At 45.6% G+C, this 15,287-nt stretch overlaps 1 protein-coding gene across 2 annotated transcripts in view; it reads right to left on the bottom strand.

Moving 5' to 3' along the window:
- Positions 1-5,107: 5,107 nt before the first annotated feature.
- Positions 5,108-15,287, bottom strand: part of CGN (cingulin) — a 54,537-nt gene continuing 44,357 nt past the window's right edge. For both annotated transcript variants that reach the window (XM_035097881.2, XM_035097882.2), the window contains exons 18-21: positions 13,513-13,631; positions 11,964-12,072; positions 10,956-11,119; positions 5,108-10,398 (exon numbers count right to left, since the gene is read on the bottom strand). In XM_035097881.2, coding sequence (XP_034953772.2) covers positions 10,260-10,398; positions 10,956-11,119; positions 11,964-12,072; positions 13,513-13,631 — 531 coding nt within the window. In that variant the 3' untranslated portion in view covers positions 5,108-10,259. The remainder of the gene's footprint in view (positions 10,399-10,955; positions 11,120-11,963; positions 12,073-13,512; positions 13,632-15,287) is intronic.

The following is a 15,287-nucleotide window of genomic DNA, read 5'->3' as shown; positions in this document are numbered from 1 at the left end:
GAAAAAAATTAAATGTGTTAGTTTTTGGCTCATGGCAGTGTTTGTCTTGGAAACCGCAACTGCCTCTCACGTTGATCTAAACCTGCTTTCAATAAAATGAATTAGCGTGTAAAAAAATATATGGGGGAGGCAATGGTTGTGGTCAGAAGGATGATAGATAGATAGATAGATAGATAGATAGATAGATAGATAGATAGATAGGACAGATAGGGCCTTCATTTGGTGCATTTCAAACAAGGAACAGATAATACCTTTTCCAAGATCAATTAATAAAGCTCTGTTTAAATCAGGCGACAGCCCTATTAAGAGCAAAGCAGTGCCTTCGATTTTGAACCCGGGGCACTCCTGTCTAGCAGCTGCAGACATCCACTCTGCAGGTAGAGACTTCTGTGCCAGGGGAAGGGTGCACCAGTTGAATTTCTGCCTGACGGTTACAGGTGTTTTTGTCCACAATGACAGAAAGTGGGGAAAACCCGGGGAGGAGGATAGCCCTAACTTATTGCTGTGGACCAGAGCTGAGAGGGCTAGAATAAAACACAGCTCAGAAAGTTGCGTCAAGGAAGGTTTTATTCTTGCAGACTGGGGAAGCAGGCCGCAACATGACTTCAGTCTAATTACTGTACAAACAAAGCGGAAAGAAAACGTGATATATACTGCATGGCTGCGCATGTGATTTCACATAGATTATATCAAAACAAGAGCAGTAGCCCCATCGTGGCATGAAAGGCGAACTATTCCCTTTGAGAGAACTGAGGTGGAAGGAGAGTTTTATAACTCTAATACCCAAGCAGGGAACGGATCAACAAGAGGTAACAAATTATAGACCAATTGCGCTCCTTAACAATGATTATAAGTTATATGCATATATTTTGGCACAAAGAGCAAAAAAAGTTCTCTGTGATGTTATCAATGAAGATCAGGCAGGCTTCCTTCCAGGTAGGCGTATTTCAAATAACACCAGAAATATTGTAAACTTGCTAGAATATTTGGATATAAAAATAAATAAATCTGCCATATTCATGGCGGTCGACGCCGAAAAAGCTTTTGACCGTGTTTCTTGGGACTTTATGAAAGGCCTACTCCACCAAACGGATTTTGGGGAGAAATTTATAAATGGAATTAACACAATCTATACAAAACAAAAAGCCAAACTCATAATAAATGGAAACGTAACTCAAGAATGTGAGATAAACAAAGGGGTAAGACAGGGGTGCCCCCTGTCCCCCTTAATATTTATTTTAACATTAGAGGTTTTATGTAAACAAATAAGGGAGGAGAAGGAAATTAAAGGCATAACGTTAGGGATTTTAAAATTATAAACTCAGAGCGTTTGCGGACGATCTCATTGTTACGGTGGAAAATCCCAAACAAAGTCTAACAAAAGTTCTGGATATAATACAAGAATACGGTACAGTTTCGGGATTTAAATTAAATTACAATAAGACTAAACTTTTGGCAAAAAACATGTCACAATTGGAGAAAGAAGAAATACAAAAGGTTACCCAGTTAAAAATCTACCCTAAATTAAAATATCTGGGGATAACGCTGACTCCAAAAAATATTAATTTGTTTGAAGATAATTATACAAGGAAGTGGGAAGAAATAAAAAAAAATCTTGAAATTTGGAGCAGGCTCAAACTATCTTTCTGTGGCAGGATCGCGGTCATAAAGATGAAAGTCCTTCCTAAATTGTTATATTTATTTCAAACTATACCAATTATTGGAAGGACAACTATGTTTGATAAGTGGCAGAAAGAGCTGTCAAAATTTCTTTGGCAAGGCAAAAGGCCGAGGGTCAAACATAGACTACTTATTGACCTCCCGGAAAGAGGAGGCTTCGGCCTCCCAGACCTCAGGCTTTATTATGAAGCTTCCTGCTTAACGTGGCTAAAGGATTGGTGCCTGCTAAAGAATGTTGATATATTAGATCTAGGGGGACATGAAGCGAGGTTTGGATGGCACGCTTACCTTTACTACAATAAAGGGAAGGTACATAGGAAATTTACAAACCACATAATCAGAAATGCACTGTTAAAAACATGGGATAAATATCGTAAATACCTTGAACCAAAAATTCCCAGATGGCTATCTCCAATGGAGGCTATAACACCAAAAAGATCAAATATGGAAGACAAATGGATAACCTACAATATGATCATAATAGAAGAAGGAGGACAATTGAAAATTAAAAAATATGAAGAAATAAGAGAACATTTAAATACATGGCTGGATTACCATCAATTAAGTGAATTATTTAAAAAAGACAAACAAATAGGGTTTCAAAGAGAGGGCTCAAGATTTGAAAAAGAAATATTAAATGGCAAAACAAAACATAGCTAAAATGTATAAGCTGCTGCTAGATTACGAAGTGATGGATGAAATGGTTACAGTATCTATGACTAAATGGGCACAAGACTGTGGTTACCCGATTACAAGTGCGGAATGGGAAAATCTGTGGAAATTTAATATGAAGTTTACATCAAACTATAATATAAGAGAAAATATGCTTAAAATGAATTACAGGTGGCACCTCACACCCTCTAGATTATCTAAAATGTATAAAAAATATTGCAAATGTTTGTTGGAGGTATGGAGGGAATGATGGAAACCTATTTCATATGTGGTGGACATGTGATATCATTAAGAAATTTTGGGATAAAATCCACGATGAGATTCAAAAAATCTTGGGAAAGAATATCCCAAAAAGACCAGAGATCTTTTTATTGAGTGTTACATTTCAGAAAGATATTCCACCACAGTTAAGAGAAATCCTTTTATACTCGTTAGCAGCAGCACGGATTGTTATTGCCAAAAAATGGAAAGAAAAAGATGCCCCAAAAATTATAGAATGGCAAAATAAACTCCAGGAATTTGCCGAAATGGCACAACTAACGAATAGCCTGAGAGGAAAGGTTAAAGAAGAATTCGTGAAAAAATGGGATAGGTATAAAAAATACGTTATGAAATATAGTAAGAACAAAATACCAATGATAGCGTTTGAGTAGAAACAAAAAAAAAAAGGTCATTAGTAGGAAAAAAAGGAGGATTAAAGCAATAGGAATGTGAAACCACTGGTAAAAAGAAATAGTACTGATTGTATATACATTCGACAAAGGAAAAAAGTATGCTGACGGAGATAACAGGAAGTCCTTTTAATTTGTATTATTATAATTCGTTATTCTTTTTTTGTCCTTTTTTTTCTTTTTGTGCGGTAATTTGTTCCCCTTTTTTCTTTTTCTTTTTTTTCTTTCTTTCTTTTTCTTTCTCCCCCCCCCCCTACCTTTCTCCCTTTTGTTGAGAAAGGAGGGTTGAAGATGTGAATTGGAAAATGTAAAAATGTATAACTGTAAATGTTTGTATTCTGATGAAAGGAAAATAAATAAATATGATTCTAAAAAAAAGAGAGAGAGAGAGAACTGAGGTGCCCATCTGACAACGGTCTATTTATCAGCATCCTGTTCTCACGGTGGCCAAATTCCCCTTTGAACCAAGGAATCCAGATAGAGTGCTCCTGGACCTGCAGGTTCCATGGGGATGCCAGGAGAGCCCTGCCAGATCAGATTCTGGCCAAAGGGGACTCAGCATTCTGTTCTCAGTGACCCCTCCCAAAATCCCCAATGGGAAGAAGCCCGTAAGCCAGACCTGAGCACAACAGCAACAGTCTCTGCTTGCGATCCCAGCAACTGGCATTTAGAAGCATACCTCATCAGGCAGTGAACTCAGCTGTACCCACTGATAGCCTTGCCCTCCATCAATTTGTCTAATCCTCTGTCAAAACCAAGGGCATGCAAACGAGCCAGCGTGGCGTTGTGGTTACAGGACTAGAGACCAGGGTTCGAATCCCCACTCAGCTGCGAAGCTCGTTGAGTGACCTTGGGCCAATCACTGCCTCTCAGCCTCAGCTGATTAAATGAGAACCATGTACAGTATGCCACTTTGAGCTCCTTGGAGGAAAAAGTGGGGTATGGATGCAATAAATTATTAATAATAATAATAATGCTAGACAAACATGTGGGCCACCTAGCTAAACCTTTCCCCATGACCCCTGGGAAAAATCACAGAATTGTAAAGTAGGAGGGTGACCGTGAGGTCATCTAGCCCAACCCTGTTCAATGCAGGAATCTCAACCCACAATCCCCGATCCAATTTGAAACCATTTGTAGCACAGCGGTAGAGCATCTGCTTTACGTGCAGAACGCCCCGGGTTCGATCTCCAGATCGGGCTGGGAGAGACTCCCTCTTTAAAGTCTGGAGAGCTGCTGCCAGTCAGTACTGTAGACAATACTTGGCTAGCCGGATGAATGAATGATCTGGCTGCATACAAGGCAGATTCTCAAGTTCCCAAAGGCTGGAGCCACACACCACAGGGTGGAGTTCCGCTCCTTTAAAGGACTGGGAAGAATAATCATCAGGAGGGTGTGGAAAGCTTATCAGCTTATCAGACCGGCTTCCCCCAGCTTTGCGCAATATGTAGGCCAGGAGAGGAGGATTCGATTTCAGGGCCTGTCGGAAACCCATTCCTTTGCACCCAGCCCAGTTCTCCAGCAAACTCCCTTCACTCTTTGAGTTATGCAACAAATATCTGTGCCATTTCCCCAGCAAAATACGCTATGACTGAGCTGCGCCAGTGTTACGGAAATTACAGGGGTGTGTGTGTGTCCCACATCTCTAACGTTGTTAAACACTTCCAGGTCCGCCACGTACTTAACCTGAAAGTACGCAACCTGAAGCGTACTTAACCCGAGGTATGACTGTATTCTCTGGCTGGCCTCTTGTTATTTTCTCCTACCGATGGAGAACCTACAAAGGACTCTATAAGGGACCCCATAAGGGAATAAGGGCAGGTTTTGTTTACAACAGTTTAAGCAAACCTATCCAGGCAAGTAGATGTTGACATTTTAAAATCTTTTTATTTTTTACTTATCTTTAAATGTTTTAATTTAAACCATTATAATCAGGCATTTTAATGATGAAAGGATAGATCCACCCAAGGCTTTTACCACACACCAATTTGGGGGTGGGAGAGGGGTGGTGGTCAGAAAGCCCAATTCGTATAGGACTTTAGGTTGTTTTTGAGGAAAAAAATCAACGCACAAGGTTGTGGTGTGGGTTTTTTTTCTTGTTCTTTATTAAAGGAAAATAAATCTGGAGGGAAATCAAAAATTACAAATAATAAAAACCAACCCAGATCGTATATTATAGCAGCCATTTAAAACTGTACAAATCCACTGTGCTGGGGACGAGGGAACCCTCGTTACGAAACAATCCTCTTTGATCAGGTTTTTCTCCCTCCCCCAAATATACACGCTTCTAAATTATTGCATTACTGTTTTAAAAAAGAACGAGAGAGAGAGAGAAAGAATTACAGGTCCAAAGGCCTAGGTATAAAAACCTCACCCTCAAGTTTTGCCCCAGGGAAACTGAATAGGGCAGGCATCCCAAACAAGGTAGCGTTTTCAAGACATCCACTTTCGAGGACCAGGCTCCAACAAAATGCCGTCCGTCTTGCCCTGACGGATGCAGCGGTGCCTGCTACCAAAAGCTTGATCTCTAAACAAATGAGCTGGATTGGGATTTCATGTACCCAGAAGGCTGCAGTAGAACCGGGCGGTTTATTTTGTTATTGCGGCTTGAGGCCTGAAGATGCAACGGCCTTCGAGACCCCTGCTCCTATTTTTGGTCTCCGTAAATCGCAGCAGGGTGGCCAGCGTCCTGCGAACCCCTTCACAAGACGATTACCGGTCGGAATCACATCATGCAACCTTCAAGAGAGGGAGAGGCAAAGCGGGAAACTCATCTGAGCCCAGAAGCTGGATAAAAGGAATGAAAACAAGGCAGAGGAGTTTTTCCCCCATCTCGGCCAAATGCCATTTCAAAGATCTGCCACAACTTTGGCCCGTCAGATGCTCCTGAACTCTTGTTAGTCTTAGTGAGGATGGCCTGGGATGGTGTGAATTGTACTTCAGCAACATGTGGAGGGGCAAACTGTCTCCACACCCGATCTGCAATGTAATGGCTAAATCTGACAACACAGGAGGCCGATTTCAAGGCTGTGCGTTGCTCCAGCTGCCAGTGGACATTGGAGATGAACTCATTCCACCAAATTCCTGGCGCCCAACGACTTCCACAGTCTGAAGCCATGTTGAGGGTTGTGAAGAGCAAACAATACATTATTCCCACCCCGATTTGCCTTGACTGTAGCTCAAAGACATGGACGGTGTCAACAAAATATAAACAGAAGCTCTCCTGAGAGAAAGATTTGCGGAAACATTGGTTTGAAGACATTTGCATGAGAACACTTCCAAAACAAAAAACAGAAAAACCCACCAGCTGGGAGTGGAATCTGTAGCTCAAAAACATGTTATAAGTCAAACAGGAAGTAGAAAACATGGACACAACGGCTCAGTGGCCTTTCTCCAAGACCCACCAGCTGCACTGACTGCCCTGAATACCGTCGGATCAGGTCGAGCTTGTCATACCCGTCAATGTTCTGGCAAAGTTGATGTCTTGCTGCATTTGGGGGCAGGTGGAGGGAGGAATGAGCAGGAAAAATATACAGGGAAACCAGCAGCCGAGATATTGGTCGAGCAGTAGAGGTGGAAAGGGAAACAATCTTCCACAAATAAGATGGCCGCTCTGCTTTTGATGCTTGCTGCAATGCAGCTGTGTTTCATGAGGACTAGATGCCTTGTATGTTTTCGGCAACACACCCAGTAAAACCTCTTGGACGTTCCTGCAACTACTGAAGCAAAGAAGCTAAGATCTTCCCCCCTCTGAGCCACGGTGTATTTGGAAGACTTGTGCTGGCAGAAAGGATGAGCCTCCGGAAACTGCCAAAATAGTTGTGGACAAGGTGGTGCCAGCCAGGGGTGGTGGTGGTGGAAACAATCTTGCCTCATTTTTTTTTCTGCTGAAGGTGTAATTTCCCCTCCCCAGAAAATGCACAGCCCTTTAAGCAGGGCTCATTTCAGTGCAAAACAGGGCAGCCAGCCAGGAACCAGCACTTTAAAGTCGTGTTGGAATTCCTGTTTTAGCGCCATTGTGACAATGACCGCACAGCGCCCGCTTTTGAGAGGGGGAGCCACACGGCAAGCAAAGATGGGACCTAGCAAGACGTCGAAGCTGGCCCATGTGTTTGCAGAAGTATAAAAGGCAGAGGTGCGCATCATGCCTTTGATGGTGCGACTCCAAGCATGGCACACCCAGTCGGTTCCCGCGTGAAACACGTACATTAAGAGTGCTCCCTTCTCCTGGGAGACACCCATGATAAGGCACTTCGTGCAAGGCCTGGAGAGGTTAAATTGGGGCACCTGGGTACTGTTAAAGTGGGCGTAGGGAATCCTTTTGGCCCAGCAGACCAGCTCCAACATGGGGGCGGGGCAATGCTCCTGCCAATCCACCTGATGTCGGGCTTTGACAGGTGGGCAGTCCCACCCACCCACCAAAGCTCCTTGTGCAGTGCTTCCCAGGCGCCTGACTGAGTTTGGGGAGCGCAAAGCCCTTTGTGATATCTAAACCTGGCCTTTCTCAAGCACAGGTCTGGCAAAAGCGCTTTCTGCAGGAAGCAGCTGCGCAGTCCTGTTCCCCTTGCCTCATGGGGAATGTGCCTGTGCAGCCAATCCGGCATGGGTTGGACTCATCACCCATCGGCTGAAGTGTGGCAAATGAGCCTCCCCCCCTCCCCAATCTAGGCCGTGCCATCAAGTTCCACCTACAGGGAACATTGCTGCGCAGCCGACCTCGCCGCATCTGCATACCCCACACCTGATGTCACAGGTGGCTGTGGGTTTGGGGAGGAAACAGCCTCAGAGGCTAAACTGAGATCCACGCCAGGCCACATCTACATCTGGCCTGTGGGTCAGAGGTTCCCCACCCTCTGTGTTAAGGGGACAGGGTGGAAAAAGCAGCCCTTACTAAGGTTTGATAATGCAGCCAATATTCTGATGAGCGACACAGTTGCATCCTCTGACGCCCAGTCTTGTGCGAAGCAGAGGTTTCCCAAGGAGAAGTCCACAAAACCCCAGATTGTCATGGAGGCGTTCTTCCATGGAGCTTGGGGCTCAAGTTCCTCCTTCGTCATGCCCCAATTGAAGACATGGCTCAACAATTGGCCCAGGAAGAAACAGGCAGAGGGGTGTGCCTTTTGCAAACACGCAAACAATCGTACGCGAAGGATTACGTGTGGTGCCTCCAACAGAGCCAGTGATTGCAGCAGGGGAAATACTGTATCCTCAGCTGTTTGGTAGCATCGTAGCCAAGCGAGGGCTCCAAACGGCAATCAGAAAAGAGAGCTATTGCTGCTCTTCCGTCCCCCGACAGAGGAAACTCTCAGCATGGATCCGAGAAGAGTATCTTCAGAACTGGCCGTCCCAATAGGGTTGTGAGACCAGAGTCTGGCTTTGCTGTTGCTTTAGGAATCAGGAGCGAAAAACCCCACAGCCACGATGGGACATAGTTTATATACAAATAGGGAACAGGAATTCGTGGTTTCTCCAGATCTCGCTGGACTCCCGACTTCCGTCATCTGGGGCTGATGGGAAGTCCAGGAACACCTGGCTTCCCACCCCTCATTCAGAAGACCATGGAGATTTTTTTCTCTTTAAAATTTCCATGCTGAGGTTTCATGCACACATCAGCAGCCAAGAAGGTCGTCTGACACGGCCACCATCCAGCAGAGAACACAAGGAAATTCTGGCAGGGTCGGTCCTGGAGTCCAACAACATCATTCAGAGGTTCACCATCCTTGGAAGGTGGGGGGTTCCTTAGTCTTGGCCTCGTTCCCAACGCAGAACCCAAAACGCCTTGAAGAGGAAGCCAAGGAATAGTGCCCCGCTGATGGAAACTGAGAATGCGGTTCCCTCCAGATGTTATTGGCCTACAACTCCCATCAGCCCAGGCGGGATGGTCAAGGGTTCAGAGGTGACAAAGAGCTGTCTGAAGGACGCCAAGTTGGCTACCATCGCTTGATGGCCCCAGCCAGATCTTCTCTCCCTGCAAAATGCAAGAACCGACATTTTGGGAACGGTTCGGAACAGAGCTCCAGTTCTGCAAAATGGACTCCTCTGGTGGCAGCTTGTTACCTGGGATGGTGGTAACACAACCTGGTTCTAATTTATGCTGCTCCAGTCAGCAACAAGCTTAAAATGGAGGCAAGTCCTTTTGACCTCGTGCTGAGGTCTCTTTTTAGGCTGGGGAGTTTCCACTCAGCGTCTCACCATCCACGTGTCAATGGCTGCTTGCTCAATTTCTGCGTCAAGGCCGTCGCTCGTGTTGCCATCCTTGGGCCATCCCAGGCAAATTCCAAACGCCCCGGTCAGGAGAACGGCGCTTCAGAATCCCGTTGCCGAAAGATTCATCTTCACTTCCTGGGCGAGACGGTTTCAGGGGACGCATTTAGGAGAGAGTTGTCCGAGGACGTGAACGGAAAATTCCAGAAAGGGGAGGAGGGCAGATATCCAAAGGAGAAGCAGGGATCGGCTTCAAGGGTCTCGGTGGCGAGAAAAATCTATGAGCTGAGATAGCTGCCCAGCGGGTAAGTCACAAATCATGTCTTCCCATCCCAAGTGTCTGCTCTTGAAGACTCACCGGGAAGGACAAGGGCACAGCAATCAGTATCAGTAGTTAAGGCCACCTGAGGATCTGTTTTCTGCAGACCCATATACATGTACTGCAAAGGGGGGCGGGCTCCAGGTCCCCACCCCCCAAAACACATTCCACTATCTCCCCAGATCCCTCCATGAAACATTATTGCACATCCAAATTTGGAACACATGCAAAATTGACATACATACACGGGCCCCTATATATATATATATATATATATATATATATCTATATGTACACATACATATGCAGAAAATTAAAATTTTGGTTTAGAAAAAACAAACAAAAAACTGGAAGATTCTATTTCTTAATCATTCACCAGTTGCCCTGAGAACCAGATCGAGGGGGATTTAAAAAGAGAAAGAGGGATAGAGAGAAAGTTCTAACTGTCATCATTTCCGTTTTATGATCAGCCTCTTGCTGCCCCATAGCAAGCAAAAACAAAAAGAAGAAGAAACATTAAAATATATCCTTCACTTCAATAAAGTGGTCTGTTTCCATCTTCAGGCACACAACATTTCGGTGAGGAGAGGGGAATCTTCCGGTTGCTTCGCCAGAGACCGGCAAACACGAGGACGGCACTTCAGACGGGTTTCGAAGTGTTTTAAAAGTTCAGGCATTCCGACGGGATCCGCAAAAGGGTTGGCCGGAAGATGCTAACAGGAGCTGGTCTGGAGGTTCCCTTCCGTCAGAAGTGAGGCGATGGAGGACGGGCCGTAGGCGCTGTCAAACTCCTCATCAGAGCTCAGGTGGTCATCCTTCAGGGACTCGGCTGTGGACCGGGCTGCCTTGCGCCTAGTTGAGAAGGGAGAGAAAGGTCAGGGGGGCAGATTTCCATTCTAATAATAATAATAATAATAATAATAATAATAATTTATTATTTCTACCCCACCCATCTGGCTGGGGATGGGCGGCTTCCAACAAAGTATTAAAATACAATAATCTATTAAACATCAAAAACTTCCCTAAACAGGGCTGCCTTCAGATATTTTCTAAATGTCAGATGTTTATTTCCTTGACATCTGATGGGAAGGCGTTCCACAGGGCGGGTGCCACTACTGAGAAGGCCCTCTGCCTGGTTCCCTGTAACTTGGCTTCTCGCAGCGAGGGAACCGCCAGAAGGCCCTTGGAACTGGACCTCAGTGTCCGGGCAGAATGACAACAAGGTGCATAGGGTATTTTTTTTTAAAAAAAAAATGAGAACATCAGAAGAGCCATGCAGCTGGGTCAGGCCAAAGAGGGTCTATCTAGTCTAGCATTCTGTTCTCACAGCTTCCAACCGGATGCCCCAAAGAGAAGCCCCCGAGCAGGACCCATTTCTTTAGGACCCACAAAGGGTCCGCCCTCCTTACCAGAGGTCCTTCTCCAGGGACTTGACGCGGCCCTGGAGCTGCTCATTGGTCTCATGTTGTTCCTCCAGCTCCCGCAGGGCCTTCTTGCGTGCAGCTTCCAGCCGCTCGATCTCCTCTTCTGCCTCGTCCACTTGCCTCTTCAACGCCTTCACCCGCAGGCTTAGCTATGGGAGGGAGGAAGGAAGGCCTGCTCAGTTTGACTCGGGGGTAGCAGCAGGGAGATCTGGGATGCCCCGGCAACTGAAGGGCCCAGCAGAGCCCTCACAAATACATGCTGGCTTTTAAACCCCCCATAAGGGGTGGAATCATCTTACAGCAGGGTCTTTCCCCTTTAAACCTTCCAGTGCAGCAGAACCTGCCCTTTGGAACTCCCTGCCAATGGACACCAGGGAGGCAGCCTTCGCTGAACTCTTTTTAAAAAATCATCATCATTATTTTTGTTGAACTCTTTTCAGTGTCCCCTTGAAACATTTTTGTTTAAGTTTTGTAACTTAGTTTGTGATTATATTATCAGTAGTGAATATGTTGTAAAACCTAATAAAAATATTTTTTTTAAAAAGGCAAGCCTATCTAGACACGGAGAAGCTGCACATGTTTTATCTCTTTCTTAGCTAGAGTTGATTTCAGTAATATTTTTAACACCTCTTTCTAATAGCATTTCAAATCAACGATTTTAGCGTTTCGTTTTACGCTGTTGTAAATACAATCTAGCAGGTAAAAGATAGTTGCAGAAGATGCCAGGAGATGAAGCTGGGACTAAGCTCTATACTCAGCAAGCCTGGGCCCTCCCTGTAAAAGTAAAAGTAAAAGTAAGGGTCTAGACCTCAAGGTTCTGGTTTTAAGCAGAGGAAGCTGCCTCAAACAGAGCCAGGCTCTCAGGTCCACCTGGCTCCATACTGTCAACAAAGGCTGGTTGTGGTGGTCCAAGAGAGAGGGACATCTTTTTACAGCCCTGCCTGGAGATGTCATTGGGGGCCTTCTGAGCCCTCCTGCCCACCCCCAGCTCACCTGGTCCTTCTGGTCGTTAACATGCTGCCTCTCGTCATCAATCTGGATGGTCAGCTCCTTGACCTTCCGCTCCAGCTTGCGGTTCGAGGACACCAAGACGCTCTTCTCCCTGAGGCGACAGGGAAGAAAAAGGGGAGAGCTGACTTCTGCAGAGTTAGATCACTGAGCTTGGCATTGCCTGCACTGACTGGCAGTGGCTGTCCAGGGCTTCCGGCAGGGGACATTTCCAGCAAAAGAGGGAGGTTCTGAGGATCGAACCGGGGGTCTTCCGCGAGCAAGGCAGGTGCTGTGTCGCTTGTCCGAGACACAGGTGGGAGGAACCTTTGGTCCTCGGGGTGTCGCTGAACTACAACTCCCATCAGCCTGCTTTTAACAAATACTTGCCAGGCCAGTTTTGCAGAGGGGTAGCCAAGATGTTTTAGCTATTCGTAAGATTTGAAGGATTTGCAAGTGGAAAGAACTTTTGGGAAAGGATTTCCAAGATGAGCCAAGATAGCTTGGGGTTTGCTCTGTGTACTTAAAGGAAGTGTACAGGTGATACTCGGAAAATTAGAATATCGTCGAAAAGTGTGTTTATTTCAGTAATGCAACTTAAAAGGTGAAACCAATATATGAGATAGATGCATGACATGCAAAGCAAGATATGTCAAGCCTTTATTTGTTGAAATTGTAATTATTTGTCGTTAGGCAGGTCAATTATAAATGTAATTAATGAAATGTAATAGCGATGTAATAGCGATGAGAGCTGGACCATAAAGAAGGCTGATCGCCGAAGAATTGATGCTTTTGAATTGTGGTGCTGGAGGAGACTCTTGAGAGTCCCATGGACTGCAAGAAGATCAAACCTATCCATTCTTAAGGAAATCAGCCCTGAGTGCTCCCTGGAAGGACAGATCGTGAAGCTGAGGCTCCAATACTTTGGCCACCTCATGAGAAGAGAAGAATCCTTGGGAAAGACCCTGATGTTGGGAAAGATTGAGGGCACTAGGAGAAGGGGACGTCAGAGGACAAGATGGTTGGACAGTGTTCTCGAGGCTACGAACATGAGTTTGACCAAACTGCGGGAGGCAGTGCAAGACAGGAGTGCCTGGCGTGCTGTGGTCCATGGGGTCACGAAGAGTCGGACACGACTAAATGACTAAACAACAACAAACAACAATAGCGATGTTTATTTTTGTATTATTGTAACTATTTGTTTTATTACTGTGGAATTTCCAAAAGAAAGCATTTGTAAAAATTAAAAGAAAAATTAAAAATAATAAGTTGCATTACTGAAATAAATGCACTTTTCGATGATATTCTAATTCCATACGTTTTGTGAGAGGGTGGTACAAAAATACTTTCCTAAATAAATGTCAAAGACCCCACCGTATAGGTTTACCACGCTCCGATCCCACCATTTTCTCCAAGGAGCTCGAGGCGGCATTTGAGGGATAGTGACTGGTCCAAGGCCACACCCAGAGAGCTTCATCGCTGAGCAGGGTATTTGAACCCCGGTTTCCCCCATGACACTCTGACCGCTATCCCACACTGCCTCTCCGCGACTTACCTCTCTTCAGCCTGGAGTTTGTCCTGAAGCTCTTGAATGCGCGACTCCAGCTGGGAGACGTTGGCGCTGGGCTTCTGGAGGACTTCGCTGCTCGCGAGGCGGCTTTTCAAGTCTTTGTTCTGGAAAGAGAGATTTGGAAGCGGGGAGATTTAGAGAAGATATGGACCAGCGGCCCGGGGCAAGTTCCTGCGTGGCCTGGAAGGGACTTCTGTGGCTCGGATTGCCACCTTTGCCCTGACAAAATACTCTACAATATCCTTTCTGAGATGAGGGGACCAGCCTTTCAGAAGGTCTGGAAAGCAGGATGCTCTGATCTGCATTGGAGCAACAGTTTCATTAAAAGCCTCTTGCAGGTGGCTTCTGGCTGAGTCAGCAACTTCGGGTTATGAGGAACAAGATGGAGAGCAAACACACACACACACACACACACACACACACACACACACACCAGCTGCACAGGGTTATGTAATGTCCTGGGCCGGGCTGAACAAAATTCCCCTCCCCGCTTCAGAAAGCAGGAATTTTAATTAGCAGAGTTACATAAGAGTAATAATTGTTTTCCCCTCACTTTGCAGTGCAGCCAAGCTGGGTGATGGCGGGGGCCCCTGTTTTGCTTCTTTTCTTTATTAAAGAAAAAGAGAGAGAGAGGGCGCAAAGCCTCAGGAGGAATGCAAAAAAAGCTCCCGCTCTCTCACATCTGTGTTCAAACATGTTCGGGGCATAGCTCCCAAACAGTAGCACAGACAGGGAAGGGCAGCCCAGAGAGACCTCTACCAGATCCCTTAGAAGTCTGGTTTTTGTTTAAACGAAACAAAAGGGGAAGAAAAAAGAGACTAGTCCTCATGGCGGCCGAGAAAAACGCAGAGGCCGATCAAAAAGAGGCTTTATTCCAGGCCGCAAAGCAACCTGAGTTTTGGGTAAAACTCCAAGGCTGGTGGCAAATAGATAGCAGGTAGGCAGGCTGGACTATTAGGAAAATGGTAATATTAATAATAATCCTAAAGTAACTGCAGTAAAATGAGGACCCACTACAAAAAATTGACACCGTAGCACGCAAGCTTCCCTGTTCCCCAGAAAGCCTCTCCGGGCGATCCCTCCCTTTTCGTTTATAATGAACATCCAGAAATGAAGAAGTGCTCTGCTGCGCTCAGAAGCTTGCTCACTGCTCTGCAATGTTTCAAAACAAACCGGTCCTGTTGCTGCTTAAGACTAGGAGTAATGTAATGCGTTAATTACCGTAGTAAGCATTTGGTCATTTGGCCCAATTATGGGCCAAACGAGGCACGAGCCTGTTCACGTGCTTGTCTAATGTGGTTTTAATTGATGTCACTTAAGTTCATCACTGTATTTCCACCATCCACAGTTCTTGCAGTGCGAGAGGGGCTGGTTTAATAAATGCAATTTAAAAATCCAGTAACATTCCTGGGAAGGAAAGGGATCGGAGGCACCCAACTGCACCCCTTGCAATTTTTTCATACACTGGCTCAAATGCACCAGCTTAAAAACAAAACTCTTTGCATGGAGGCTGCGATTCCTGGATTGGACTAGATGGCTCTCGAGGTTCCTTCAAGCTGCACAATTCTATGATTCTGCAGGCAATATTAGTCATACACAAGAGTAGACCCATTTGAAACTAATGGGTCCAGTGACTCATGTCTATTAATGTCAATGGGCCTCCTCCTGACTAACGCTATAAAATCCTACGGCTGCAGGCCTCTTCCCATACAACCCAGAGCCGAGTGGAAGTTTATGCCACAAAGCTTCTGCTCTGTTGC

Source organism: Zootoca vivipara, chromosome 17 (genome assembly GCF_963506605.1).
Source record: "Zootoca vivipara chromosome 17, rZooViv1.1, whole genome shotgun sequence".
NCBI classification, from domain to species: Eukaryota; Metazoa; Chordata; class Lepidosauria; order Squamata; family Lacertidae; genus Zootoca; species Zootoca vivipara.
Note: the sequence above shows the minus strand (reverse complement) of the source record. Positions and strands in the feature narration are given on the sequence as shown.